Source organism: Oncorhynchus gorbuscha, linkage group LG03, assembly GCF_021184085.1.
Source record: "Oncorhynchus gorbuscha isolate QuinsamMale2020 ecotype Even-year linkage group LG03, OgorEven_v1.0, whole genome shotgun sequence".
Taxonomy (NCBI): Eukaryota; Metazoa; Chordata; class Actinopteri; order Salmoniformes; family Salmonidae; genus Oncorhynchus; species Oncorhynchus gorbuscha.
This window is the reverse complement of record NC_060175.1, coordinates 50720161-50747910: the sequence shown is the minus strand read 5'-3', so window position 1 is coordinate 50747910 and position 27750 is coordinate 50720161. Positions and strand designations below refer to the sequence as shown.

The following is a 27750-nucleotide window of genomic DNA, read 5'->3' as shown; positions in this document are numbered from 1 at the left end:
CCGTTGACTGCGTGAACACACTAACACGCATGGCCAATAGGTGGCGGTATGACCCTATAGAATCTGAGCTTCCTCTATTAGTTTCCAGAGGGAATATTTTCACCTTGCCCTCATTTGATCTGACTCCCTCAGCCAAATGGCATCTCGTTAGTGCAGTGCACATTTAAATACACCATTGGGTGCTGTAAAGCATTTGCCAGACAGTTGTTTTTTCCCCCTGCTGTCTAAAAGACATTAGTATTTATTTACTAGTAGAATGCAAGGTTTCGGTGCCTGAGATCATTTGTGTCCAGGACGTCTGTGGCATAATAAACACGCCTAGGTGAGCATAATCGACTGACTGAACACGCCCTTATTGATTCAAAACAGGTGTCCATTGGTCACAGGCGCTGGCTGTCATATGATTATCTGTTTGCGTGTGGGTCATCATTTGCTCAGACGGCGAAAAGCGAATTCCTCTAACGGGGGGGGGGGGGGGGGGGGGGGGGGGGTTAGAACACAGTCAATGTGTAAACAAAGACCTCCAGATGAACTGATAGCCCGTGTAGCACTGTTGCACATGCTGTAGATGTAATCCAGTACGTTTGCGGAACTGTGTCCACAGTGTGGTGTTGAGGCATTGTCAGAACAGCAGCTCTGTTCCAGTTCTCCTCTGTTCCAGAATGTGAGCAGCATCCACAAGGCACTTTTAACCTCAAAATGAATCCTCTTCCAATGCCAATGTGCATATGCGTTAGCGTACATGGGTGGGTGGCTGCAGATGTGTATAAGTGTGGGCTAAAGTTCAAGAGTGTGTATTGGTTTGTGTGACAGTAGGAGTGTATGTACAGTACGTGTGTTTTGGCATGAGGGAGAAAGGCTCACCAGGCAGATTTGTGATGTAATCAGGAGTTAATCTGTTCCCTGATGCTTGCTGAGTGGCTCCAGGGCCACAGGGGCCACAGCACAACCCCCTTTCTGCTGGAGTTGACCTTAGCCCTATCCTCGACCCTCGCCCTCAGCCCTCCGAGCCCATTTGAACTGATAATCTCATCAGGAGAGTGAGGGCACTGAGAGAACAAAAGCTCTACTTCACCTGAGCCCTCACACTCAGTGCACATCAAGAGCTTCATTTGACCCCACTGGATGAATGGGTGGATGGCTGGAGTAATCACATTGCATAACTGAGCCCAGCAGAGCAGTAGAGTGGCTGGGCTGGTTGAGCAGGAACCACTACTGTGCTGGGGCTGAACAGACTGGCCATGGCTCACTCATTTCTTATAGACAGACGGGGTGCATCTTATTATCATGGTTCCAAACAACAAAATATTTTTGTTAACCTGTTTCCGCATTGGTAGGGGCATTTCTTAACCACTCCAGCAACCCAGATTTCTTTGGTTTTCATTCAGAAAAGGTAAGATGTGAACTGACGAATGGTGAGGTGAATTCTAGACATTTGGAGCTGATATTGAATATTGGACTGAAAAGCTTTGAGCTGAGAGTATTTTGATGAAATATTATTCATTTCTCTCAGAATGTCTGCCCTCCCATCTCTGTATGCCTTTATCTCTGAGAATAAAAGACCACAAAACCCCACGAAGACAGCATGGTCTTAAGAGGAACATCTTCAATGGACCGTCTTCCCCGTCACAAGAGGCCCGGAGCACTTTTAGGATCCAGGTTGCCATAGTGACGGACAGTAACAGTGCATGTTTCCTAGGCAACTTTCCCTGGTTCTGCCATGCAGGGTACATTAGTATTATTGTTCGGTCTTCTCAGAGTCGGTCTACCCACTCAGAAGCCCAGAGACACACACACACACACACAGGAAGCTGTCTGAGAGGAAAGTTCTTCATTTGAGTTTGAACAGGAAGTCAGCGATTGTGCTTGTTTGGAGCTACCATGAGCATCTTATCATGCTGGCCCTTTCCAGTGTTGGAGTCCCATCGAAGCCTTGTAGCCAGGTCCATCTCCATACTCTGTTGTGTTTGTGTGGCCTGACAATGAAAGTCTGGCCAAAGTCGCACCCAGTTCTGGCAACTCTCTGGGAAATCCATTGACTTTGTCACATCCATGCCGCAGTGGAGTCGTCTTGTTGAGTTATGGTGCGGTTTAGTCGTGGCTTTCTGCGCTCACCTGTTTGCCTCATTTAGGGCCCAGTGTCTGATGGCGCATGAAGGAGCAGCATCAAAGCAGAGTGGCCTGGCAGTAATGAGAGGCCTTGTCATCCTGTGCAACTCAATTAGCCCAGACTGGCCAGTCCCTCAGGAAGACTAATGACACCCCACTGGGACCACAGACCCCTGTAGGGAGAAAGAGGGTGTGGGTTTAGGGAGGCAGTGGGGGGGGTGACGGGTACCAAAAATGTCCTTCTTCACTCTGGGCTTCTGAAGTGACTAACCTCAGTACATAACACAGAGAACCATATGGCAAAATGCAAGGCCCTACAACACCGTGGGATCTTTACAGACACGGCACTGGTTCTCATGCATGAGTATCTATAATTGATGTTATCCCTTAGGATCTCTTTGATAGGCCGTCAGAGACGACACCTCTCGTCTGTGGTCTGCGAATTCCTAGGCGATCCTATAGTTAAACTGTTCACTTTCATTACTGTTATCTTGGCTAGTGATGTGGCTGGTCAGGCTCCGTGGCCCCACTGACCTTGCTGTCTACAGCCGTTCACTCACCAGCCAGCACACTGAGCTGTGATTGGCACATAATAGAAGCCTCCCTTCTATCATTGATATTTTTCAGTCCATTGCCTTTTCAGGTGAGTTAGAGTCCGTGTGAATGGTTTAGCGGTAGCTGACAGTGAAAGATAAGGAGCCACTCTTGAGTGTGAGCGGAATAATGAAGAAGACTTGGTAGTGTGCTGCTCCTGCCATGAGGTTGGCAGATGGCGGTGGAATCGCCTGTGTGACCCCCTCACAGAACACCAAGCCAAGCTTGTTAATTCAACCTTTCGACCTCCTGTGTTCAGAAATACATTCTAACTATCTGCTTGTGGAGATACGTGTTTCATTTTGATTTAGTTCTTTAGCGAGGATGTAATCTTTCAAACTGCGCTTTGCCCGCCTAGGGTATGGCTTCCCGTTGTGGTGTAGCCCGTCGACGGCAGAGTCTGTGTGACTGTAGCATCTCATCTCAAGCCATCTTTGTAAGTCCATGGTGCCTTGTCCCAAGGAACCAGCTGCTGGAGGTCTCTCATTGTTTTAAAGGGACGGTTGGGGTAACCTGCTGGCAGGGACAGGGCCGTGGCCTGGGACCCCCTCACCTTACCGGACCCCACCACGAGCCCACGGGACCTCTGTGTCAGGGGCCACAGCTTGAGTGACAGGTACAAAGTAACCATTCTCTGCTGTGGGGTCCCGGGGAGGGGCGGAGATGCCGCCCCTGTCACTCACCCGCCCCGGGACAATGATGTGGGCGGGAAAGGCGATACCCTCTCCTCTTTTGTCTCCTTATTGAGTTACAGCACAGGTTGTCTTTGTGTACTCAGAGAGTAATTGAAAACGTGACAAAAGAGGAGGGTGGAAAAAGGAGGATGTGCTCCAGCGCACACAGTCAGTCAGTGAAAGGAGCCAATAAAAGTGAATATCAGGGCTTGGCTTTCGGTGCTGAACGCAGGGCTCAAGTGATCCTTTTTGTAGGTGTAAAGTCTGGATTGAAGCGGGCTTTTAGGTGATTGGAGGAATTGTGCCATTCTCTAGAGAAGTAAAGTCATGTTCAGGGCAGTTCGCTGCAGGCAGAACTTAACCTCATTGTGGACCTGGAATATAAAGTCTCCCAGTGGTCAGTTGGGATGTAGGAGGATACTTAGGCCCACCCCCTCTCCTCACTGCTTGGGGTGAGTGGACAGTCGGCGATCACTTGGGGAAAGCATTTACAATGCTCTCACATAAGCACACAGTCTTGTGCGTTGAGCGTCCGCTCCAAGTAATCCTCGGCAAACATGTGCACCATAGAATTCCTCTCTCCGTCACAGATTTCTTATCTGAAGGATGCAGTAAATTTTTGGGCGACCCTGTCAAAAATTTGCATAGAAATGAGAGTTATAAATCTTTCATTCAAATTTTTCAAAGAAGATGTAGATGTCACACCCTGACCTTAGTATTCTTTGTTTTCCTTGTTATTTTGGTTAGGTCAAGGTGTGACATGGGTGATGTATGTGGTTTTGTCTTGTCGAGGGGTTTTGTATGTTTATGGGGCTGTTTCCTTTCTAGGTATATTGTATGTCTATGGTTGCCTAGATTGGTTCTCAATTAGAGGCAGCTGTCTATCGTTGTCTCTGATTGGGAACCATATTTAGGCAGCCATATTCTGTGGATACTTTGTGAGTGATTGTTTCTGGGGCTGTGTTTGTTTCACCGCATGGTACTGTTTCTTCAGACGAAGAGGAGGAAATCAGCCGTGACAGTAGATCTGTTCTGTGTGCTATTTCTATGCTTCCCACTTTTTTGCGTCTTTCATCTCAGTTTTGTATACCAGCTTCAAACTGCTGAAAATATAATATGTTTTGTTATGGAAAATATATTTCATAGTGGTATAGATGGTACAATGATTCTCTACACTATACTTGATTTCTTTTTTGTCACATAAACTATTAGAATTTTAGAAACCAGGAAATGGTCGGAGCAATTTCTTTCATAGTGCTTCTTCAACTTCTTTTCTTTCTCAAATGTCTCATTTCAGCCATATTATATGATAGATCACCAACCCAAACCTATTGAAAAGCTTTTTTCCTAGTGAAACACATTTTAGGGTGCGGGGATCTATTTTAGGGCAGTATTCTACCCTCCCTTATCAGTCTGTAATGCCCCACTTCTGTCATGATGTCCCTATTACACATGAGGTGTGTAGAGCACCGGTGAATGACCCACAAAGCCCCACAGAAAATGACCCACTGCCACAGGAAAGGGAAAGCGTGTGATTACATGACCATAACATGGAGCCAGACAAATAAGCACACACGCATGCACTCAGGGGAAAGAGAATGGGGTGCATAATGGTTGCTCTCTGCGGGTACACGAACACATCAACGTGCCCTTTTCACATTACTCCCTTGATTACCTTAATCCTGCCTCTAAACTAGGACCTGTCATATGCACCAAGGGATCTGAGGGTCATAGGTCAAAGCGTCCCCGTGATCACTCTCTGCTCTCTTCCAAAATCACTGACTCCTCATTATACAACAGGACTCTCTCTACCCCCCTCTCCTTCTCCCCCTTCCCCCTCCTACGCCCCCCTTTCACTGTCTCTCTCCCCCCCTCTATCTCTCGTTCTCTCTCATCTTTGTCAATTAAAAATATATACAAGACCAGTCCCTCGTCTCTCCCTTTAATGGAGCCAACAAGTCCCCTTCACTGTGCCATAGCATTGTGTTCTATAATGACAGCATTTGTGGAGCACTTCAGTGCAAAATGAAGTCGGAATTGGATGAAAACGGTAGTGCCAGGCTCTTTAAAACCCGACATATTTTTCTCCTATCCATTTGGAGAGAACAGGGGAAAGCATAGGCTAAATGTGTGGGCTTATTATTTTCAATCAAACACTTCTCTCTAAGGGTCTGTGGTGGAAATAGCACTCAGGGAATGACAGTTTTACTAATGACATGGGTCTCATGAAAGTGTACCGCACCTCAATGGGGAAAATTGCACTTTATGGCAATTTTACCATCCCCAACCTGAAGTGAAATGCTCTCTGAGATACAGGGGCTTGGAAATGGAATGGCTTCATCCAGCATCTTGTATTGATTTAAATACCATCTCTTGGTTTGTCCAATCTCTGGAACACAACCAGCTAATGGTCACTCATTATGCGAAGGACTGAAAAGACACATGGCAAAATTACTTCCTGTGAAAGACTGAATAGCAAAAATTAGCTGTGTTGTAAAAAGCATTAAGATTCATAAGTGTATGTGGGAAATGAACAAGGACATTGCAAGCATTCACCTGTTTCCTATTTGCATTTTTATTATGGATTATAAACCCCCCACACAGTATTTGCATACATTAACGATTGAATGCAAACATTATTGTTTAACAGTTCACCAGGGCATTAACAGTTGAGTCGTTACACATTGACAAACTAAGTGCATTAGCCTTCACTGTAAGTGAAAAGAGTTTTCAGTGTATTCAGTAATGACGTCTGTTGCAAATTCATTTCCCATTTCGACTAAAAAGATTAGTCGATTCCCTCTAAATGCAGTAACCTTTCTGTTATCTGGGGGATCAGGGGGAGAGGGAGGAAGTAGAGTCATGATAAATTGGACTTTGATACTCTGCGAGTTGCTTATTGAATTCACTTATCTGCCAAACGATGTTAGCATTGTGCTGAACAGATGTGTCGGGGCAGGTCTGGGCTTAGATAGAGGGTCCGGGACGGGGAGGAGAAGTGGAGAGACTGGATTAGATAGACCAGTCTGTTACTGTTTGTCCCAGAGCTCCGTTCTTACACCATGTGACTCACTGGGAAAGGATAACACGTAAAGTATCATACTTATTATAACAAGAAATGATGTAAACGGTTTACTTAATAACCCTATGAAGTCTAGCCAGTGACAGTATGTGTTACGATGGAAGGTTTGTGTCCTGTTACTGTACAGTAGTTTAATCCAATGCATTATGGGGGAGGTATCAGTCGCGTGGCAAAACCAGATTGCCGTGGGTCATCTTCAGAAAGCACGGGCTCACGTGATATACTTTTATTCAATGCATCTGTGATGATTTCCCAGCCTCGGGGAAAGATATGGAGAATAAAACAATGACTTTTCTTTACATGTGTGACTGCCCTGAAGACGACAAGGTTTAAGGATGAGCTTCTCTGCCTTCCAATGTTCTGTTTGGTCCCAGATGCTTTTCCATTCTTCAAACCAATGTAGAAACTAGGATTGTCTGTGGAGAGACCAAGCAGAAACTGTCTGTAAGTTGGTTTATGTTTGGTGGCGCGTTCAGCCTGTGTACAGTACAGGCATCATTCATGGTGATGTTCAAATGTGTCTGTAGGTCAGGCGTGACACATTTCAGGACATTATTGTAAATCATATATTTGCCTTAACAGACTCGCCTGGATATATAAAGGTTCAATAAAAATACATTAAAACAGTCTAAAGAGAAGGGACATCTACCTCACTTTGAAACTGCTCAGTGACTCAACAGGGAGGATGGGAAATCCCCTCTACTGCTAGCTAGGCCACACAGAGGTCACTGTCCGTCTGCTGGCTGAGTGACTAACAGGGAGAGGGGTCGTTAATTTAAAGATTTACTGACTGTCCCAGTCTTTGAGTTAGCCCAGTTAATGTTTCAATTTCATTAAATCTTGTGAAGTAACACAGACAAGCAGCTTTGCATGTTGAAAAAAAGAAGAAAAAATATATTGTTTCTCTACTTCGGCAGCAGTCCTCATTCGTCATTGTTGACTTGTTGGTCGTTAGCCGAACTCTCTGTCCTAGTATAGAAGCCTGTGATGTCACTGTCATGTCAGTTACTCACCTGTCGATGAGGTCACCCCTCAATCAGACCGTTCATTTGGGAGAGCACTGTAATGTAATGAGATGGACTCCTGAACATGGACCTGTCCAATAACTCTCCATCACTGCCCCTGAGACAGACAGACAGACAGACAGACAGACAGACAGACAGACAGACAGACAGACAGACAGACAGACAGACAGACAGACAGACAGACAGACAGACAGACAGACAGACAGACAGACAGACAGACAGACAGACAGACAGACAGACAGACAGACAGACAGACACCATGGGACACAGACCTGCCGATTCAGCCCCTCAGTGGTCCTGTCTCATTCCACACCCAAGAGATTGAGCTCTGTCCACTCCACAACCTTGGCTGTAAACACAACGACACAGCCAGGAATGCTGATGGGTCTGGGAATGAGCTTGTGACAGGAGTCCGTGTCCAGGCCAGAACTGAGAAGGAGAGAGTCCTTGTGGTTATGGAGGCTGCAAGGTGCTCCACTGCCCACCTAACTGTAGCAGTAGCACCGAGCCTCTATTCTGCTCATAGTACAGGAGAGGGGCAACGGGGATGAAATATGAACTCCTTGATTATTGCGCCTGATAACTGTGTTGACAAGCTGCACGAGTTCCCTTCGGGAGGCATGTCGTGACATTTGGAAAATTAGCTGAAAATAGTGTTTTATGATACCTTGCTGAGGACAATCGACAGCCCGGCTTTCTATTTGTAGCAAAGGTTAGGTGGCGATTCTAGTGGCCCTATTATGGCCGTTAATTCTTGTGGGACCAGGGGTCTTGTGTTAGTTGGAGGGTTGGAGTCATATTGGATCTGTCAGCCCCCTGGCCAGGGAGAATCCATTCCCTCTGTCATCACCACAAGCAATTTATTTACATTCAAATCCATCTTTATCCCCTGTGCGAACGCCCATCTCTCTCTCTCTCTCTCTCTCTCTGACAGTCTGCAGCTTATTGCCAAATCACTCCATTAGAAGGATCTTGGGGCCTTGTACTCTCCAGTGTGTGAACACTGTTTTTTAAAGCTAACCAACTCTGAAACTGTTGGATTTGTTGTTTTCCTGTCTGGCAGTGAATGTGATATTTTCGTATCAAATATGGCATTTGGTGGTTTTGTCCTTTTTGTAGAGCGACTTTGTTTCATTTTCCCATATCCCACAAGATGGCAAATATAAAGGTAGACCCTGCCGAATACATAATGGAAGACAAACAGTGATATGGAGAGGAGCTGAGACTTAAACGCTATCTGTTGCTGTTTGGTTTTCTAACTCCTCTGGGAGTGGGAAGGTATCTCAGAAACATGTCTTTGGCTTTTTCACATGACAGTTGCTAAGGGATACGGCTTAGTTTGTGTACTCCATGAATGGAACCTAATTTATACGTTATATTTGTTAAGGCATATCTGGTTATTGATACAGTTATCATATGCAAGCCAACTAAACTACCGTACTGGACAGCGGTGGTCGCCAACCGGTCGATCTCCAAGGCATTCCTAGTCGATCACCAAACCTTACTGTAAAAAAAACAACAACATTGATCTAGTCAACCTTGCGTTCCTATTTTTTGCATTTTTTTTTGCACTTGATTCAGCAGCCCTAGCACTGGGAAAGCAAAGTGTTCCCATTTTGAACCATTTCATGCGTGTGAAAGTAGAACTCTACCCTGCAGGCCCAGAGAGCAAATCAAGTGCACCTATAGGCCTACCGCTGGCCAATCCGATAGCTCTCGAACGCACAGCGAAGTTGATACGGTGAGGTTTCCAAACTTTTAAAACCATGGCTAGAGAGAGACTCAGCGAATACAGCGAAGAGCTGCTTTTTTAAAGAGTAAGTTCATGGCTATGTTGTTATTCAGCACTGTCAAATCTATAAAATGTGTGTTCTCCCTACTTCCACTCATGCTACAACCAGCACTGCAGCTGCAATGGAGTATAGCAAAGTGTTTCCATATGCTTGCGTTATTATTATTATTATTAGCGGCTTGTCTTTTTTAATATCGAGGAATATTTCACTTCTCTGGTCATAGGAGTAACCACATGAATTGGTGCATGAGGCAGAAATAATGCAGTGCGACTTACAGTTGAAATCGGAAGTTGACATACTCTTAGGTTGACAAACTATAGTTTTGGCAAGATGGTGAGGACATCTACTTTGTGCATGACACAATTCATTTTTCCAACAATTGTTTACAGACAGATTATTTCAATTAGATTCACTGTATCACAATTCCAGTGGGTCAGAAGTTTACATACACTAAGTTGACTCTGCCTTTAAACCGCTTGGACAATTCCAGAAAATTCTGTCATGGCTTTAGAAGCTTCTGATAGGCTAATTGACATAATTTGAGTCAATTGGAGGTGTACCTGTGGATGTATTCCAAGGCCTACCTTCAGTGCCTCTTTGCTTGACATCATTGGAAAATCAAAACAAATCAGCCAAACCTCAAAAAAAATTGTAGACCTCCACAAGTCTGGTTCATCCTTGGGAGCAATTTCCAAATGCCTGAAGGTACCACGTTCATCTGTACAAACAATAGTATGCAAGTATGAACACCATGGGACCACGCAGCCATCGCATCGCTCAGGAAGGAGATGCGTTCTGTCTCCTGGAGATGAATGTACTTTGGTGCGAAAAGTACAAATCAATCCCAGAACAACAGCAAAGGGCCTTGTGAAGATGCTGGAGGAAACAGGTACAAAGGTATCTATATCCACAGTAAAACGAGTCCTATATCGATATAACCTGAAAGACCGCTCAACAAGGAAGAAGCCACTGCTCCAAAATCACCATAAAAAAAGCCAGGCTATGGTTTGCAACTGCACATGGGGACAAAGATAATACTTTTTGGAGAAATGTCCTCTGGGCTGATGAAAGAAAAATACAACTGTTTAGCCATAATGACCATCGTTATGTTTGGAGGAAAAAGGGGGAGTCTTGCAAGCCGAAGAATACCATCCCAACCGTAAAGCAGGAGGGTGGCAGCATCATGTTGTGCACACAAAATAGATGGCATCATGAGGAAGGAAAATTATGTAGATATATTGAAACATCTCAAGACATCAGCGAGGAAGTTAAAGCTTGGTCGCAAATGGGTCTTCCAAATGGACAATGACCCCAAGCATACTTCCAAAGTTGTGGCAAAATGACTTAAGGACAACAAAGTCATGGTATTGGAGTGGCCAAAACAAGGCCCTGACCTCAATCCTATAGAAAATGTGTGGACAGAACTGAAAAAGTGTGTGCGAGCAAGGAGGCCTACAAACCTGACTCAGTTACACCTGCTCTGTGAGGAGGAATGGGCCAAAGTTCACCCAACTTATTGTGGGAAGCTTGTGGAAGGCTACCTGAAACATTTGACCCAAGTTAAACAATTTAAAGGCAATGCTACCAAATACTAATTGAGTGTATGTAAACTTCTGACCCAGTGGGAATGTAATGAAAAAAATAAAAGCTGAAATAAAAAATTTCACATTCTTAAAACAAAGTGGTAAATCCTAACTGACTCAAAACAGGGAATTGTTACAAGGATTAATTGTCAAGAATTGTGAAAACTGAGTTGAAATATAGTTGGCTAAGGTGTATGTAAACTTCCGACTTCAACTATAAGTTCTCTGCCATCAGCTGGAAGATTATGCCCCCTGTTTCTTAGTGGTGGGAGGGAGGAGTGACGGTGAGCCTCGCTGCTGCTCCCTCCCTCAGACTGACCGTCAGATGTAGGCCATCAGTCCAGTAAAAAAAGAAGCTGTGCCTCACGAGCAATAAAACAAATGATCAATTACCAGTGTGATCATAGACCTACATGTTTTCAATATAGTAAAAAAGTCTGTCGAGCAATAATCAACAACTAACTTGACAGACCTTGAAGAGTTTAAAAATAAGAATGTGCAAATATTGTACAATCCTGGTGTGCAAAGCTCTTAGACTTACCCAGAACGACTCACAGCTGTAATTGCTGCCAAATGTGATTCTAACATGTATTTTCTAATAACATAGATGGGTGAGAAAACCAATACATTTAATCCATTTTGAATTCTGGTTGTAACACAACAAAATGTGGAGTAAGTCAAGGGGTGTGAATACTTTCTGAAGGCTCTGTAGCCTGTTGGAACAGCAGCAAGCTTCCAATTCAAAATCTATTCTGAATAGGCTACGGAAAGATGGAGTCTCCCGTCTGCATTCCCATGTCATTCCCAACAACTGGTATTAGGTCTAGAGCTAAGCTGTGTAAGTCTGTTTATTTTATCGGTTTATTTACTTGTCTGTTGACCAAATTCTTGAGATTAGAGGATTTTTATGTGGTGATTTTAGGACGGTAGATACAGTCAGCGATGGCCAACGATGATTGCTGTATGTGTGTTGTACACAGATATTTAAATAGATTTTGGTGGGCTATTTCAATACCTCAGGGCTAACACATTATGATAGCCTAATATATATATACAGATTCACATTCAGGAAAGACATTTTGATCTCTGTATACTATTGGAAAGAGCAGATTCGGAGGTTTCCAAATCAGCTACTTTTTCCAAACAACTCTTAAATGAGTGGATGAGCTCTGTTTTATAATCAAACTTTTTTACAAAATGCCCGCAATTCCATGCTTTGCACAGTAACATAAGCAAAACATTCACATAGTTTGAGTTTAATTATGTTGTTTAGGAACTAAACCTTTCTTATTTCAGGGTTCGGTCGGTATTTCACATATTTTCACACAGACCCAAGGTCCGTGGCCACCAAACGGGACCCGACCCAGATCCAAGGGTCAACTACAGAATTTTGGTCCCGACACAGATCCAAGGGTCAACTACAGAATTTTGGTCCCGACACAGATCCAAGGGTCAACTACAGAATTTTGGTCCCGACACAGACTAGAGTTCCAGGGTTGGACACACACACACACACTCATAGGCCTTAACGGCCTGGCTTTTTGGGGCAATCTGCAGTGGCTACATCCATTTTTAGATGTATAGATGTATTAGTTGTACCAATTGATTCTTGAAGAATATAACTTAGAAATGCCTCAGGAGCTTAGTTAAACTGTCGTACCAAAATATAAGCTTCTTTTACTCCAATGTTTACAAACAAAAGTAAATGTAAACCAACACTGTAATAGTGTTATTAAAGTATCCCCTCTTCTCACTCTTCTTCACTTTCCTTGTACTTCTTCTTCTCCTCCTGGTGTCCCCATTATTCATAAAGCCAGGGCCGAGCGGGGTAGTTCCTCCTTCTCACATATCCTCTACAGATTAAGGGGATGATGTGTAGAGCCCAGACCCCATGGCCAAAGTCAACTCAGGGGAGACGCCACTAATCTCTCCCCATCAAGGGCCACACTGCTGTGGGAACCTGTGGGATTATGACGATCCCTCTCTCCTTTCGACTGCCACAGACTAGTCTCAGCCTGGCCAGGCATGCCTTGTCTGCACGGAGGTGACACTGAATACATCAGCCATTTATTCATTTAGATGTCTCTTATTCGCTATTGCCCCCCCTCCTAGCACCTCTGCTAGCATCTGGACAGAACATTATGGAGTGTGAGAAGGACTGAACTCTTGTCATCATCTGCCATCATCTCCTGTTTCCTTCACGTGTTGCCATGTCATCACTTCCACAGAGCCAGTCTCAACATTCTGCTCAACCCCCTGTTTCTCTCTGATCTCCTCAGGTCATAAAAACCTCATCCAGGTTGCAAGACCAGTCGATTTGTCAGATAAAGAGACTGATAGCTTAACGTTTTCCAGCGCTGCGTGATAAAAAGCAGAGTTGTCATCTCCAATGAACCCAGTGGCATGGTGAAGAGACCCTGGTAGATCTACAGGGATGCTGCTGTGCTCTGCAGCAGAAACACTGTTAAAGCTCCGCAACAGATCAGCACTGAGACTGTAGAGGGGGTCAGCCATACACTGTTAACCCTGGTGCACCTGTAGTAAACCTTCAATTAGTGTGAGCTGAGCGGGTGTTTAAGCGGCTGTCAGCCTGGCGCTTGTAAATACATGCCACCTGTATCCGTGTGGCTCATAGTAGCATGGAGGTAACTTTCGCCTACAGCACATAGGCTGAGGAGGGACACACCCAATCAGGGTAAGCCTCACACGTGAGAACTGCAGGAGATACTGTACATGCATATTATGTGATCTCTGACCTCTTCAATCCAAATGTATCCTGAGAGAGAGAGCCTTGCAGGGAACAAGTAAGAGATAGACAGATAATGAGGGAATGTGTGTAAGACCGAGGGACTCCGAACCCGGACCCATCGCAGGCAAGCAGCAGCGCTCCTCTGCTGATCCCTCTTTTTCCGTAAAAACACAACTGTTAAACTGGCCCCAGTGGGACCCCAGCAGAGCGGAGCGCTACAGAGACACCATGAATATGAATGACCCAGTCAAGCATGGAGCTACACAGCACAAGGGACCCACACTTTTGAAGACCCCATAGCTAGTGAGGGAGGGGACATGGGTAACCTCTGCCCCCTTCCTCTATCCAACCCCCCCAATGTTTACAGTGACAAGCCACATGAAATCATGACCTTTTGGTCCTACTTGTAACTGGTTCCTGTGTCGAGGCAGGAGTCACTAATGACTGGGGCTTGGTGTTGGACTCCTCTCCAGAGCCCACATATCAAGACGCTGTTTTAAGCCTGTTTAACCCCCAAAAAGGGCTCATGTTTAGCGTCACCATGCACAGTGGGGGGGTATACTGTTGTCACAGCAGCTGTAAATTAATTGCTCATTTGATTAATGCAGTGCTCCGACGTGGCTATTATTTCCATTGTCACAATCCCTTGTGGGAAAAAATATGAATGACGTTTAAATCAAGTCTACGTGCTCCTTTGTCCCATCCATATTGTTTCTATGTCAGTCTATGTGGTTCATTCTCCAGAGTGAATAGCCCTGGATAGGGGACTGGGGTTTCAGCGCCGCTGCCCATCTAACTCTGGAACCCCAGACGCTCGCAACTCTGACTCTAATCATCACCTTCAAAAACAGCCCAAAAAACTGTTTTGGGCTTTCCCCTCGGTTTAGGTTAGCTCTTAATCACTAGCTTAGTTTATTCGGATCCCCATTAGCAGCTACTCTACTCTTCCTGGGGTCCACAGCTTAAGCTAAGTGGCTTTCATTGCTGTTTTTCCTTTGTCTTATCCTTGTTTTGTTTTTGACTCTCTTGCTGCACAGTGTCCTTGGGTTTCTAGAACGGAGCTTTGAATCCCATGTATTATCATTGACTACACTGAGTATCCACCCTTGTAAAGCCTGTTTATCAGCACACTGACCACTGGGACTATACAAGCTGTTGGACTCCACACAATCAGACTCATTATAACAACAGTTTGCCCGTGGCAGGTTTTCCGTATAATAAGACTCTATAATCAGCTCTGTCATATTATCATATAGTTTCCGTTGTTAATGTGTGCTGCCCAAAAGTGTTGGGATTTATTATTAAGAGAATATCCATAGACAGTCCCCAAGCGGTTCTCTGCAGATGGATAAGGAGCCGGGCTGGATCCTATAGAATGAGAACTGGCTGGGGTTTGTCTTTCTCTGAAGGAGGATCCCATTGGTGGAGCAGGCCTGGGAGGCAGCGGTGAGGGAAGCAGATGGGGATAGGGATAGGGAAGCAGCGTCGACAGACAGATAGGGATCAGTGGAAACGTCTGGCCTGAGGAAACGCTGTGCTCATGTACCACTATCAACACCAGCCACCACCCAGGGACCCAACCAGCCATGTGATGTAGACAGGTATGGATCTATAGCCAAAAAATGTTTTCTGAATGAGAGCAGTGCAGACACGGGTTATGGGACGGGGCCCCGTTGACCAGTGTCTGAGATAATATTTCCTTTCGTGATAACCCCCACGTCTGACAGACGCAGGAATGACGGCCCTGTGTAAGTAAGAGCAGGGGTAAGTGTCAAGAATAAGTAGATGGCTGTGATGTTCTGGTTCACATATCACATCATCTGTCACTTCATCACATCATTTGCCTTGATGTGTTATTAACCTTTGGCAGTGTACTGACGTGAGCATAGCGGTGCCATTTTCCCAGCACTCCCAGGCACAGGCCTGGATGATCTCTGACTGCCAAGTGACATCAGGCTGGATGGGCCCATGTGTCACTAATTGCGTGAGCAGGGCAGGGAAGGACAGGAGGAGGGGCTACGGCAGCGCCGCTCAGACAGGGGCATTCTGTTTCTGGGAGGTCCGTGCCACCCCTCATTGTCGAAATGAACAAGGCTACCCGGTGCCCCACTATCTAACTCTAATTGGCATTACGGCTTGGTTGGCTGCGTGGCACCAGAGCGGGCACCAGAGCCCATGCCAGGTCTGCCACACTGGAGACGTAGCCTTTGTCAGCTCAGGCGATGGAAAGGGTAGCCTGTGACTTAGGATGGGGACGCCACCGAGGACCCAGAGAATGGAATGTCACTTGCCATCAGTTGCTCCATTGGCTGAAGCTTTAGGAAGCTAGTTTTAGGAAGCTAGGGTAAACATGTCATCTCCTTTTGTTGGACTGTTTGTTTGGCTGTCGGCCCACCCATTAAGATAATTAAATGGGAAAGAATAATTTGGCTTTATCCTGAGAAAGCATATGACAAAGGTCATGGTGGGGGGGAAAAATGATTGAACCGGAGACATGAAAAATTCCCTCTATGTCTCCTTTGTTTTATCTCAACCTCTTTCATAGAGCGTTTCTGTGGACTTTGTGTCGAATCCAACATTGGAGATGGATGCCTCTTTGTGGCTCTGTGCACGTGGGACCCCGGTCATTGTCACCGCACTGAATGATTCAGATGTAATGTCTGGAAGGGTTAAGACTGACGAGCTCTCCTGGCCCCAGGAGAGGAAGTCATGTTTGTTTGCAGCGACTACAAAAAAGCCTCCATGTCACTCACTTTGTCCTCGACACAATAGATGTAATGATTGTTAATTAATGAAACTTTCAGCTGGCATAGTCTGTGGTCACCCCCACTCCTCCCCCTTTTACCCCCCCCCCCCCCCCCCAGTCGTATTGGGGCAGTACCTCATGAATATTCAGTGAGTGGCTGCTTAATTTGCACGGGGGGGGGTGTGTGTATATATAGGCTGAGAACAGAGCGGAAGAGCCTCAGAGAGTGGGGGAGTGTGTGTGCGAGTTAGTGCGAGACCGACTGAGAGCAGAGCGTGCTTACTCCTACTCAGACACACACTCACAGACACACGTGCACGGCTGGCTGCGCAGCCTTCATATAAATCCTGCCAGCTAAACCTATTTCCTTGGAGAGTGGGAGACAGAGCAGACTGGTCAGTGGCTCATCAGCTCCATGTGAGCCAGTAGCCCAGAGAGAGACAACCTGCCTGGCTGACTGGAGGGGAAGACTGGATGGTGAGATTCCTCCACCATGGGATGCAGCCTCTGTACCCTGCAGAAGCCTGAGGAGCAATACAAACTACTCTATGAGGTCTGTCAGGTACTGTAACCACTTCTGCCTTCTCCTGAACGGCTGAACTTTTCAGGGCTGTTAAATCACCGCAATAACATCTGCTAAACACGTGTATGTGACACATACAATTTGATTTGATACGGGAAGTCGACTCAGAAAGTGTAGAGGTTCTGCAAAGGGACGTAGGATGCAGACGTTTCGTTGTCTACTGCTATGTAAATGCTTTACATCTGTGATCGAACTGATTTCTTCACTCGCTGTGATATTTCTGTTTGTGGTTGTAAGTGTTTCTCTGGTGTTGTATATTTTGGTTTCTTTGCGTTTGTAGTTTGGTGGGTTTTTTTCTTTGCATTTGCTTCTCTGCTGGTTTCATCTCAGTGTGTTTAGGGCAGGTTGACTAACAGGGTGGGAGTAGAGTGTTGTTGCTGCCTGGCTGGATAGTGTGAACTCTGCGTGCGGGGTCAGGGAGCGGTGATGAGGAGGTGTAGTTAAAGGAGGGCTGATGATGAAGTTGACAGCTCTCTGAATGTGTCTGTTAGTGTGTGCTGATCACAACCCACCTCCTCATTGTCAACAGACCGCTGACTCAGCCACTTCTGACTTTAACCCCTGGTTGACTCGCACTTTAGGTTTATGTTTAACACTATCTCATGCGCAGTCGGCACATTTTCTCCTGAGATAATAGACAAGAGGTGTCGTATAGGTGGCGTTTGATTCATTCAAATGTAGTTTTTTTGTTGTTTTCCACCAAGTTTATTTAACAGTGAGGAATGCATCATCCCTTGTCCCAGTGTTTATATATTCAGCAGCCTTTTAATTTGAATGAAATAGTTCAAGCTGACAGAAAATAAATGTATTAGTACCCATCAAGCACACAGGGGATTTCCTGTTGTAGGATGAAAGGCACTTCTGATTCAGTGTATATATTTTCCAACATTGAAAAAGATCACTTGGACATTGTACAGCCTGGGATAAAAGCGGGAATAAAGGGGAATGGTAGAGTGGGGAACCATATGGCTCGTCAAAGTCCAGTCGGTCGATTACATCCCTTCTGTCCTCAGATGAACCTACTATGTTAATTAACAGTAGTTATTCTGTCTCGACGGGCGAGAAGAGCTTCATTTATTACACGTTGATCGAGCCAGCAGTCAGGGACTATTATTCAGTTGACTGTCATTTTAAAATGTTTGTTATGACGGGAAAGAGAATGAATGGGGATGACAGCCCTAGTCATAGACTGTTCCCTCTGCTACCGCACGGCAAGCGGTACCGGAGCGCCAAGTCTAGGTCCAAGAGGCTTCTAAACAGCTCCTACCCCCAAGCCATAAGACTCCTGAACATCTAATCAAATGGCTACCTGGACAGTTTGCCCCCCCCCCCCCCTCTCTACACTGCTGCTACTCTCTGTTATTATCTATGCATAAGTCACTTTAATAACTCTACCTACATGTATATATTACCTCAATTACCCCGACAAAACCGGTGCCCCCGCACATTGACTCTGTACCGGTACCCCCTGTATAGGCTTATATTGTTATTTTACTGCTGCTCTTTAATTATTTGTTACTTTATTTCGTATTTTTTTGGGGAGTATTATTCTAAAAACTGTGTCGTTGGTTAAGGGCTCGTGAGTAAGCGTCTCACTGTAAGGTCTACCACCCCTGTTGTGTTCAGCACATCTGACAAATACAATTTGATTTGATTTGACAGACATTCAGCATGTAGTTTGATTTCTGTCCAGAAGGGGGTGCTTTAGATCAAACACATGACCATTCCCTGTAGTCAAAGCATGCTTTTCCCCAGTCTTTCTTCACGTACAGTAGGCCTACTATAGTCATCTAAAAGCAGGTGTGCACTATCACTGAACATGAACTAATAAGAACACAGCTAGACAGTGTGTCAGCAGACAAAGCTTAAGCTCCAAGTGTCTCACTCTGACAGGCTGGTTTTTAGTCTTGTGAGCAGAAACAAAAAATTTCCGTGTTGTTTTGAGGAAGAGTATTAGCGTCAATGACAAGCCCATTTAGTGAGACAGGTGTCGCAGGCTGTGTGTTGGCTGGTTTAGATTAAGCTACTGTACGAACAAGCGCTGTATGCATCTTCCTCATTATTCCCCAAAAAGATGTTCTGTTCCGTCCCATTAGCGAGAGATGACAGTATTTGGTCTGCAAATCACCCTGCTTTGATCATTCCAGGTCTGCTTCAGAGTGACTAAAAGGCAGGAAAGGGGTATGTTTTTGTGATGCTAAGTGGATTCTGGGTTTTGGTAAATCAAACATCTGATGTGAAAGCCCCCTCTCCTCTATTTACCCCCCCCCCCCCTTAAAAAAGAACATGGTACTATAGAAGGGCAATCCCTTTGTTCCCCTCCCTATTAAGCCACAGCCAGGCTGTTATTCTGCCTGTCAATTACTGTTGATTGGCAGGCTGTTAGCTGGCGGAATCCTACTGTTTCTCTTATGGCACCCTCCCTCCGCCTTGCCCATTACTCCTACCAGGAGGGAGAGCCACCTGAACAGACTGAGCCAGGCAGTAGTAGACACGGCTGCTCTGTGTTTCCCATCAAACCCTATTCATCACTGGTAGCTAACCTCGGACAAGCCCATTCAGCAACCCTTCCTTCCTCCCCGATCACATAGATCACGAGATTCAACTTGATACATCTTTTTGTATTGATGCACCTTGACGTTGAATGATAAAACACTAAAGAACGATGTTATCAGTCTTGGTTTCTCCGAGCCACTCTGTTGGCTGAACGATGAAGCATTATCTCAATGTGACATTGCCAGAAAGGGAAAGAGCTTAGCAATTTGATTAACCTTGCACATTAAAACCGTTTTTCTCTGTCTGCGGGCAGTAGAAGAGTGGACATTGCTCCCGTCCAGTTTGTGTGGCTCAATTTCCGGATAGCCATCAGCTGATGGTGAGAGAGCAGAGCTGTTCTCATGAAGGGTCCAGAGCCTGTTAGCCATGCCGTCAGCCACTCCACCAGCTCTAATTGGGAACATAATGAAGATCTTCGTGACGTCTGTGGCCGCAGGAACGGTGGCTCATAAACCATGGAAGTGTTGTTGTGCAGATTTATTTTGGTCACTCACTCACTGTCCTGAAGAGTGTGCCTTTTGGCCAGGGTTGAGGTGAGGTCACTTCCTGTCACGACAGAACTTGTACTGTGACAGGGAGGGTGGCCCAGGCGTCCAATGAACAGGGTGAACAAAATGTCGAAAATAAAAGTGAATCTGCCGGCATACCTTTAGGAGAAAAAAAGAATACAATATCACAACATCCTGTCGTGGTTGTTTCATTGTCACGCTCTTGTGTTAAGTTGGGTGTGGCTGAACATTCCCACTGCCAGTTTCTCCACCATCCTCATGCGTGGATTAGACCGCTTTTAGCCTTTGTGTGTGTGTGTGTGTGTGTGTGTGTGTGTGTGTGTGTGTGTGTGTGTGTGTGTGTGTGTGTGTGTGTGTGTGTGTGTGTGTGTGTGTGTGTGTGTGTGTGTGTGTGTGTGTGTGTGTGTGTGTGTGTGTGTGTGTGTGTGTGTGTGTGAGTGCATGCAGGCGTGCATCTGTCTGTCTACGCTCTGCACGCTTGCCCAAGTTCTCGCAGGCGTGTGCCGACAGTGCCCCGTGCCATGTGGCCACCTCATGGGAGAGTTCAAAAGGGTAGGTTTGTGTTTGCCCGCACGCGTGTTAAATGAATCCAATGAGGCTGAGACTATGGTTGTATACAGAAATCAGGGTAGATCAAGGAGGTCTGTCTGTGTCAGTGAGCCCTGGGATGGGATACACACAGATCCTCTTGATCAAGCTGCCTGGCCCACTGCCCACACCACTCTACCCTCACACACACACACACAGCTCCCTAAGGGTTTAATGATGAACAACACTCAATGCTGCTCTCTGTACATCTCACCGTTTACACACACCCGCTGCTCCCAGACAGGGAAAACATTGCTGTTATGGATACGAGTCTCCTATCTAGTGAGTGTGTTATCTCTAATAAGAATTGCATTTCAACAGGTATCCTTGCTGAATCAGCAATAGCTGGTTGCCGTGGCGGTCATTGTTGGTTGCCGTGACGGTCATTGTTGGTTGCCGTGACGGTCATTGTTGGTTGCCGTGGCGGTCATTGTTGGTATGCCAAAAGTGAGAATCGGTTATGGCAAAGATTTCAATCAAGATACCCTTTGAAATGCCACTGTTGAGGAATGAGTATTAGTAAGCAGCGTGAAAGGCGTCCTGGAGGCAGAAGAAGTCCAGATAATTAGGGCTTTGAGTAGGGCAGGTTAGGTGCAGTAGGGAGGGAGGAGGGACTGTCTCAGTCCCCTCTACAGAAACTTGACCCCTGGAACAGGCCTGAACCCCAAGCTCACTCTTCAAAGGTAAGCGCCGTGCAGAGATGCAAGCTCAGCTGCTTTTGTCAGGGCACTGATGGTTGGGCCGCTTGAAACTCTGTGTGACAGTCCTGTCTGACCCACGGCTCCTAATCTCTCCACAAGTGGCCTGTAATAGCCGCGGCGCCGGTCTGTGTCTTGTATAAGACCCCGGGCTTAATGAGAGCTTCAACACAAGCTCCCCCCCATTTAAGCTCCGATCCAGACTGGAGTTGGCCTCAACAACGTTGTCACTGCTGCTTTACTGTGCCGTCGTTTACAGTGCTCGTTATAGAGGGACAGTTTGGGGGTAAAGAAAGAGATTGATACATTTGTGATCGGAGCTAACTGTTGGAGATACTATTGAACCCGTTATTTGCTAGCAAGATTTTTCACTTCAAAGTATTCTGATATTCATCAAATGTTCATGAAACTGGCCAAAGACATTTTAAGCATGACGTCTTCCTTCAGCCTGACGGAAGAGAATGAGATGAAAATATTTGTCCACCGTTGCCCCAACCCCCCACTGTCAGGACCCCTGTCATTAAAGCATCATGACATGTGGAGCTCCTGGACGGCTCTCCCCCTCTCCTGGTAATGAGGCTTGACAGAGGCGGGGTGGGCAGACAAAGCAGGCTGCGCTGAGGAGCCCACTACACTGTTTAATAAGAGGCAGGTTCACCCTGGTGCGCCTCCACATCTGTTCAACACTGGAGCAGGTGGCTAGCAGCCACTGGGGGGAGTGCTCCTCCTCTCACCAGCCCCCGTCCCTCCTATCCTCCATCCCCCTGTCCCCCATCCCTCCTTCCTCAGGCCGAGGACAGCCCTGAGGAGCACAGACACCATATGTAGACACAGCAACACAGAGGCTATATGTAGACACACGCAACAAACACATTCTGAAAGAAGTTATGCAATGCACAAAACACAAAGGGAGAATCACTAACACTCCACAGAAGAGGGATACGATATAAGTACATGGATGTGCAACCATTGTTCTGATACACAGTGGCCGTGTCCGAATACCCGTACTAGTGTACTACATGCTGTACTTAAACTACATACTCGGCATTTCGGCATTCGATCTAGTAGAATTCACTCGTCATTTCCGTGTTTGACAGCAGCTGATAATCAGATACGTTGCAGTGATGTGCCCAAATGAACATGTGACGGGTGTCAACACAATCGAGCATTAGATGCCGCCTTTGGATTACTGGGCACCTGCTCGTCGAACATCTCATTCGAAAATCATTGTTGGTCCCCCCTTTGCTGCTATAACAGCCTCCACTCTTCTGGGAAGTCTTTCCACTAGATGTTGGAACATTGCTGCGGGGACATGCTTCCATTCATCTACAAGAGCATTAGTGAGGTCGGGCACTGATGTTGGGCGATTAGGCCTGGCTTGCAGTCGGCATTCCAATTCATCCCAAAAATGTTTGATGGGGTTGAGGTCAGGGCTCTGTGCAGGCCAGTCCTGTTATTCCACACCGATCTCAACACACCATTTCTGAATGGACCTCGCTTTGTGCAGGAGGACATTGCCATAATGAAACAAGAAAGAGCCTTCCCCAAACTGTTGCCACATATTTGGAAGTACAGAATCATCTAGAATGTCATTATATGCTGTAGCGTTAAGATTTCCCTTCACTGGATTTAAGGGGCCTAGCCCGAACCATGAAAAAAATCCCCAGACCATTATTCTTCCTCCACCACTATGCATTGGGGCAGGTAGCGTTCTCCTGGCATCCGCCAAACCCAGATTTGTCCGTCGGACTGCCAGATGGTGAAGCATGGTTCTCCACTCCAGAGAACGCGTTTCCACTGCTCCAGAGTCCCATGCGGCGAGCTTTACACCACTCTAGCCGACGCTTGGCATTGCGCATTGTGATCTTAGGCTTCTGTACGGTTGCTCGGCCATGGAAACCCATTTCAGCCCCCGACGAAGAGTTATTGTGCCAACTTTGCTTCCAGAGGCAGTTTGGAACTCAGTAAAGAGTGTTGCAACCGAGGACAGGCGATTTTTGCACGCTACTTGCTTCAGCACCCTGCGGTCCCGTTCTGTGAACCTGTGTGGCGTACCACTTCGCGGCTGAGACGTTGTGGCTCCAAGACGTATCTACTTCACAATAACAGCACTTACAGTTGACCAGGGCAGCTTTAGCAGGGCAGACATTTGACGAAGTGAGTTGTTAGAAAGGTGGTGTCCTATGACACTGCGTCACATCGAAGGTCATTGAGCTCTTCAGTAATGCCATTCTACTGCCAATGTTGGTCTATGGAGATTGCATGGCCGTGTGCCTGATTTTATACACATGTCAGCAATGGGTTTGGCTTAAATAGCCAAATACACTCATTTGAATGGGTTCCACATACTGTTGTGTGTGTATATATATATAGTGTTTTTTTAATAGTATTTCACATACTATAAAACTACATTTTTTTTTGCAAACTATTTAGTACGCTAGTATGGTTATTTGGATATGGGCCAGTATCACAGAAATCCCACTATGGTGTACTTGTTCAGTAGCTGGCTACTTTTTGAGTGGTTATTGTAAAGCATTATTCTTCACTTAGCCAGGAGTGACATGGGTTGGTCTCTGGCCCCATTCTACCAGGCAGATGGAAATACAACACTGAAGGTTATACCAATGACACAAAGATTATTACATTTGCCACAAACATCCGTCAGATTCCTGAAATAGAAAGACATCATCATTTGGACCCATATGGATATGGGGGTCAGATGTTACTGTGTGGGAGGACGGGCGAACAGGTGGGACGGTTCCTTTTATGATGACATGATATTTCCTCTATCATGTGTGCATGCTATTTTCGGATATAAATTCAGCAAAGAAAGAAACTCTCAGTTTCAACTGCGTTTATTTTCAGCAAACTTAACATGTGTACATTTTTGTATGAACATAAGATTCAACAACTGAGACATAAACTGAACAAGTTCCACAGGCATGTGACTAACAGAAATGGACTAATGTGTCCCTGAACAAATGGGGGGGTCAAAATCAAAAATAACAATCAGTATCTGGTGTGGCCACCAGCTGCATTAAGTACTGCAGTGCATTTCCTCCTCATGGACTGCACCAGATTTGCCAGTTCTTATTGTGAGACGTTACCCCACTCTTCCACCATGGCACCTACAAGTTCCTAGACATTTCTGGGGGGATTGGCCCTAGCACTCACTCTCCGATTAAACATGTCCCAGACGTGCTCAATGGGATTGAGATCCAGGCTCTTCGCTGTCCATGGCAGAACACTAACACTGACATTCCTGTCTTGCAGGAAATCACGCACAGAATGAGCAGTATGGCTGGTGGCACTGTCATGCTGGAGGGTCATGTCAGGATGAGTCTGCAGGCAGGGTACCACATGAGGGAGGAGGATGTCTTCCCTGTAACGCACAGCATTGAGATTGCCTGCAATGACAACAAGCTCAGTCCGATGATGCTGTGACACAGCCTCAGACCATGACTGACCCTACACCTCCAAATCGATCCCGCTCCTGAGTACAGGCCTCGGTGTAACGCTCATTCCTTTGACGATAAACATGAATAAGCCACCTTTTTTCGCTTAGAGATCTATATTGTCTTGTTTAAAACAATAACCCACAGTACAGTCGTTGCCAAAAGTTTTGAGAATGACACAAATATTAATTTTCACAGTCTGCTGCCTCAGTTTGTATGATGGCAATTTGCATATACTCCAGACTGTTATGAAGAGTGATCAGATGAATTGCAATTAATTGCAAAGTCTCTCTTTGCCATGCAAATGAACTGAATCCCCAAAAGAACATTTCCACTGCATTTCAGCCCTGCCACAAAAGGACCAGCTGACATCATGTCAGTGATTCTCTTGTTAACACAGGTGTGAGTGTAGACGAGGACAAAGCTGGAGATCACTCTGTCATGCTGATTGAGTTTGCATATCAGACTGGAATCTTCAAAAGGAGGGTGGTGCTTGCAATCATTGTTCTTCCTCTGTCAAACATGATTACCTGCAAGGACACACGTGCCGTCATCATTGCTTTGCACGAAAAGGGGCTTCACAGGAAAGGATATTGCTGCCGGTAAGATTGCACCTAAATCAACCATTTATCGGATTATCAAGATCTTCAAGGAGAGCGGGTCAATTGTTGTGACGAAGGCTTCAGGGCGCCCAAGAAAGTCCAGCAAGTGCCAGGACCATCTCCTAAAGTTGATTCAGATGCGGGATCGGGGCACCACCAGTACAGAGCTTGCTCAGGAATGGCAGCAGGCAGGTGTGAGTGCATCTGCACGCACAGTGAGGCGAAGACTTTTGGAGGATGGCCTGGTGTCAAGAAGGGCAGCATAGAAGCCACTTCTCTCCAGGAAAAACATCAGGGACAGACTGATATTCTGCAAAAGGTACAGGGATTGGACTGCTAAGGACTGGGGTAAAGTCATTTTCTCTGATGAATCCCCTTTCCGATTGTTTGGGGCATCCGGAAAAAAGCTTGAGCGCTACCATCAGTCCTGTGTCATGCCAACAGTAAAGCATCATGAAACCATTCATGTGTGGGGTTGCTTCTCAGCCAAGGGAGTGGGCTCACTCACAATTTTGCCTAAGAACACAGCCATGGATAAAGATGGTATCACCACATCCTCCAAGAGCAACTTCTCCCAACCATCCAGGAACAGTTTGGTGACGAACAATGCCTTTTCCAGCATGATGGAGCACCTTGCCGTAAGGCAAAAGTGATAACTAAGTGGCTCGGGGAACAACACATCGATATTTTGGGTCCATGGCCAGGAAACTCCCCAGACCTTAATCCCATTGAGAACTTGTGGTCAATCCTCAAGAGGCGGAAGGGGAAAACAAAAACACACAAATTCTGACAAACTCCAAACATTGATTATGCAAGAATAAGCTTCCATCAGTCAGGATGTGGCCCAGAAGTTAATTGATAGCATGCCAAGGCGGATTGCAGAGGTCTTGAAAAAGAAGGGTCAACACTGCAAATATTGACTCTTTGCATCAACTTCATGTAATTGTCAATAAAAGCCTTTGACACTTATGAAATGCTTGTAATTATACCTCAGTATTCCATAGTAACATCTGACAAAAATATCTAAAGACACTGAAGCAGCAAACTTTGTGGAACTTAATATTTGTGTCATTCTCAAAACTTTTGGCCACAACTGTAGACCTAGAGACTATTCAGACTCATGATAATGCATTTGGTAGCATCACCTCTTGCTATCAGGGAAATGTTCTAGTGTCCTTTGATCTGCATTCATTTATCCAAACGAAACCCATTCCTGTGCTATGTGTGGGTGGTTACTATTCATTTACAGTTACACAGCTCCTTCATTGGGGCCTTATGCACAAAGCCAGAGACCAGTCATGTATTTGATACTGATAGGACATGATTAAGAGAGAACCAAACAAATCATCTGCTTTCATGTAGGCCTACCATGTGAATGCACCAATCTGTCCCCTGTGTCTGTCTGCAATATACCATCATGAAGAAGCCATCTGAACCGACAGAGGGGAGGGTTTTAAGTGGCGGGGGACATTTTAATGCAGATGATGGAGGCTCATTATGATGTGGAGGCAGGAAGGGCCTTCCCTGAGCTGCTATTCACCGGGAGCCCATCACTGTCCCATGCTACATTCAGGCCCCTGGTGCTAAGTGTTAATGTGGTGACCAGGGTGTGTTTTACTGTGACTTGTGGGGCCACCTGAGACCCAGAGCTATGATCCCTGTGTGGAGATGAGGAGCTGACGATGCCCCGGGCCCTGCTGTGATCCCTGCAGGAGTCCGCTTGGTGCCACCAGTCACTGTCATTTGAACGTCTATTTTGATTGGCTGTGTTCGTAACGTGTGTCCGTCTGTCTACCACAGTATGTGTGCTTGATTGCGGATGGGGGGAGCTTTCTGAGATGATTGAGAGAGGAAGCCCTAGGTTACACACACACAGCAGCTGTTTCTACTGGCTCTACATATTAGTGAGACTACTATATCTGTGATGGTGCCGTCCTGAGTAAATGATGGTGGCGCTAACAGACATGGAGCTGCTGCCTGCTGCCTGCTGGAATAAAATAGGATCTGCTGTCAGTCCTCACAGAGGGTGTGTGGAGAAATGAGCCTGTGTGCTGCTGCTCTGCCTGCCTGGTTGGCTGCAGCTCTGAGACTGGGTGATTGTGGGCCAGCGGAGTGAGATAAGAGCGCTAATGAAGGGTGACAGAGCCCTGGGTCTCAGCCCCACTGCCGGTGATTAGTACCCCACCAGGTCGAGCCCTCGCTCCCCTTTTGTCTCCATCCCCTGCCCTCACTGTGGAGAACCAGATAGAGGCAACCATGAGGATAACGCGCAGACTCTGCCTCACGTTCAGATGTTCTATCAAGTTTTTATTAGTCTTATGTACGGGATACGCATGGTAACATCATCCAATGAAATGTTTTCTTGCGGGTTCCTTCTCGGCAATGCAACAACAATAAGAAAACA

General features: G+C 46.0%; 1 protein-coding gene across 4 annotated transcripts in view; it reads left to right on the top strand.

Moving 5' to 3' along the window:
* Positions 1 to 27750, top strand: part of LOC124031508 (E3 ubiquitin-protein ligase PDZRN3-B-like) — a 125082-nt gene that overhangs the window by 81977 nt on the left and 15355 nt on the right. The window contains exon 1 of one of the 4 annotated variants that reach the window (XM_046342816.1): positions 6336 to 6466. The exons of 2 other annotated variants lie outside the window; for them this stretch is intronic. Coding sequence is in view for 1 of the 2 variants with exons in the window: in XM_046342814.1 (XP_046198770.1) it covers positions 16849 to 16917 (69 nt within the window). In the remaining variant the exon portion in view is untranslated. Of the gene's footprint in view, positions 1 to 6335; positions 6467 to 16592; positions 16918 to 27750 lie in introns of those variants that run through there. One more of the 4 variants, XM_046342814.1, reaches the window with a different exon arrangement.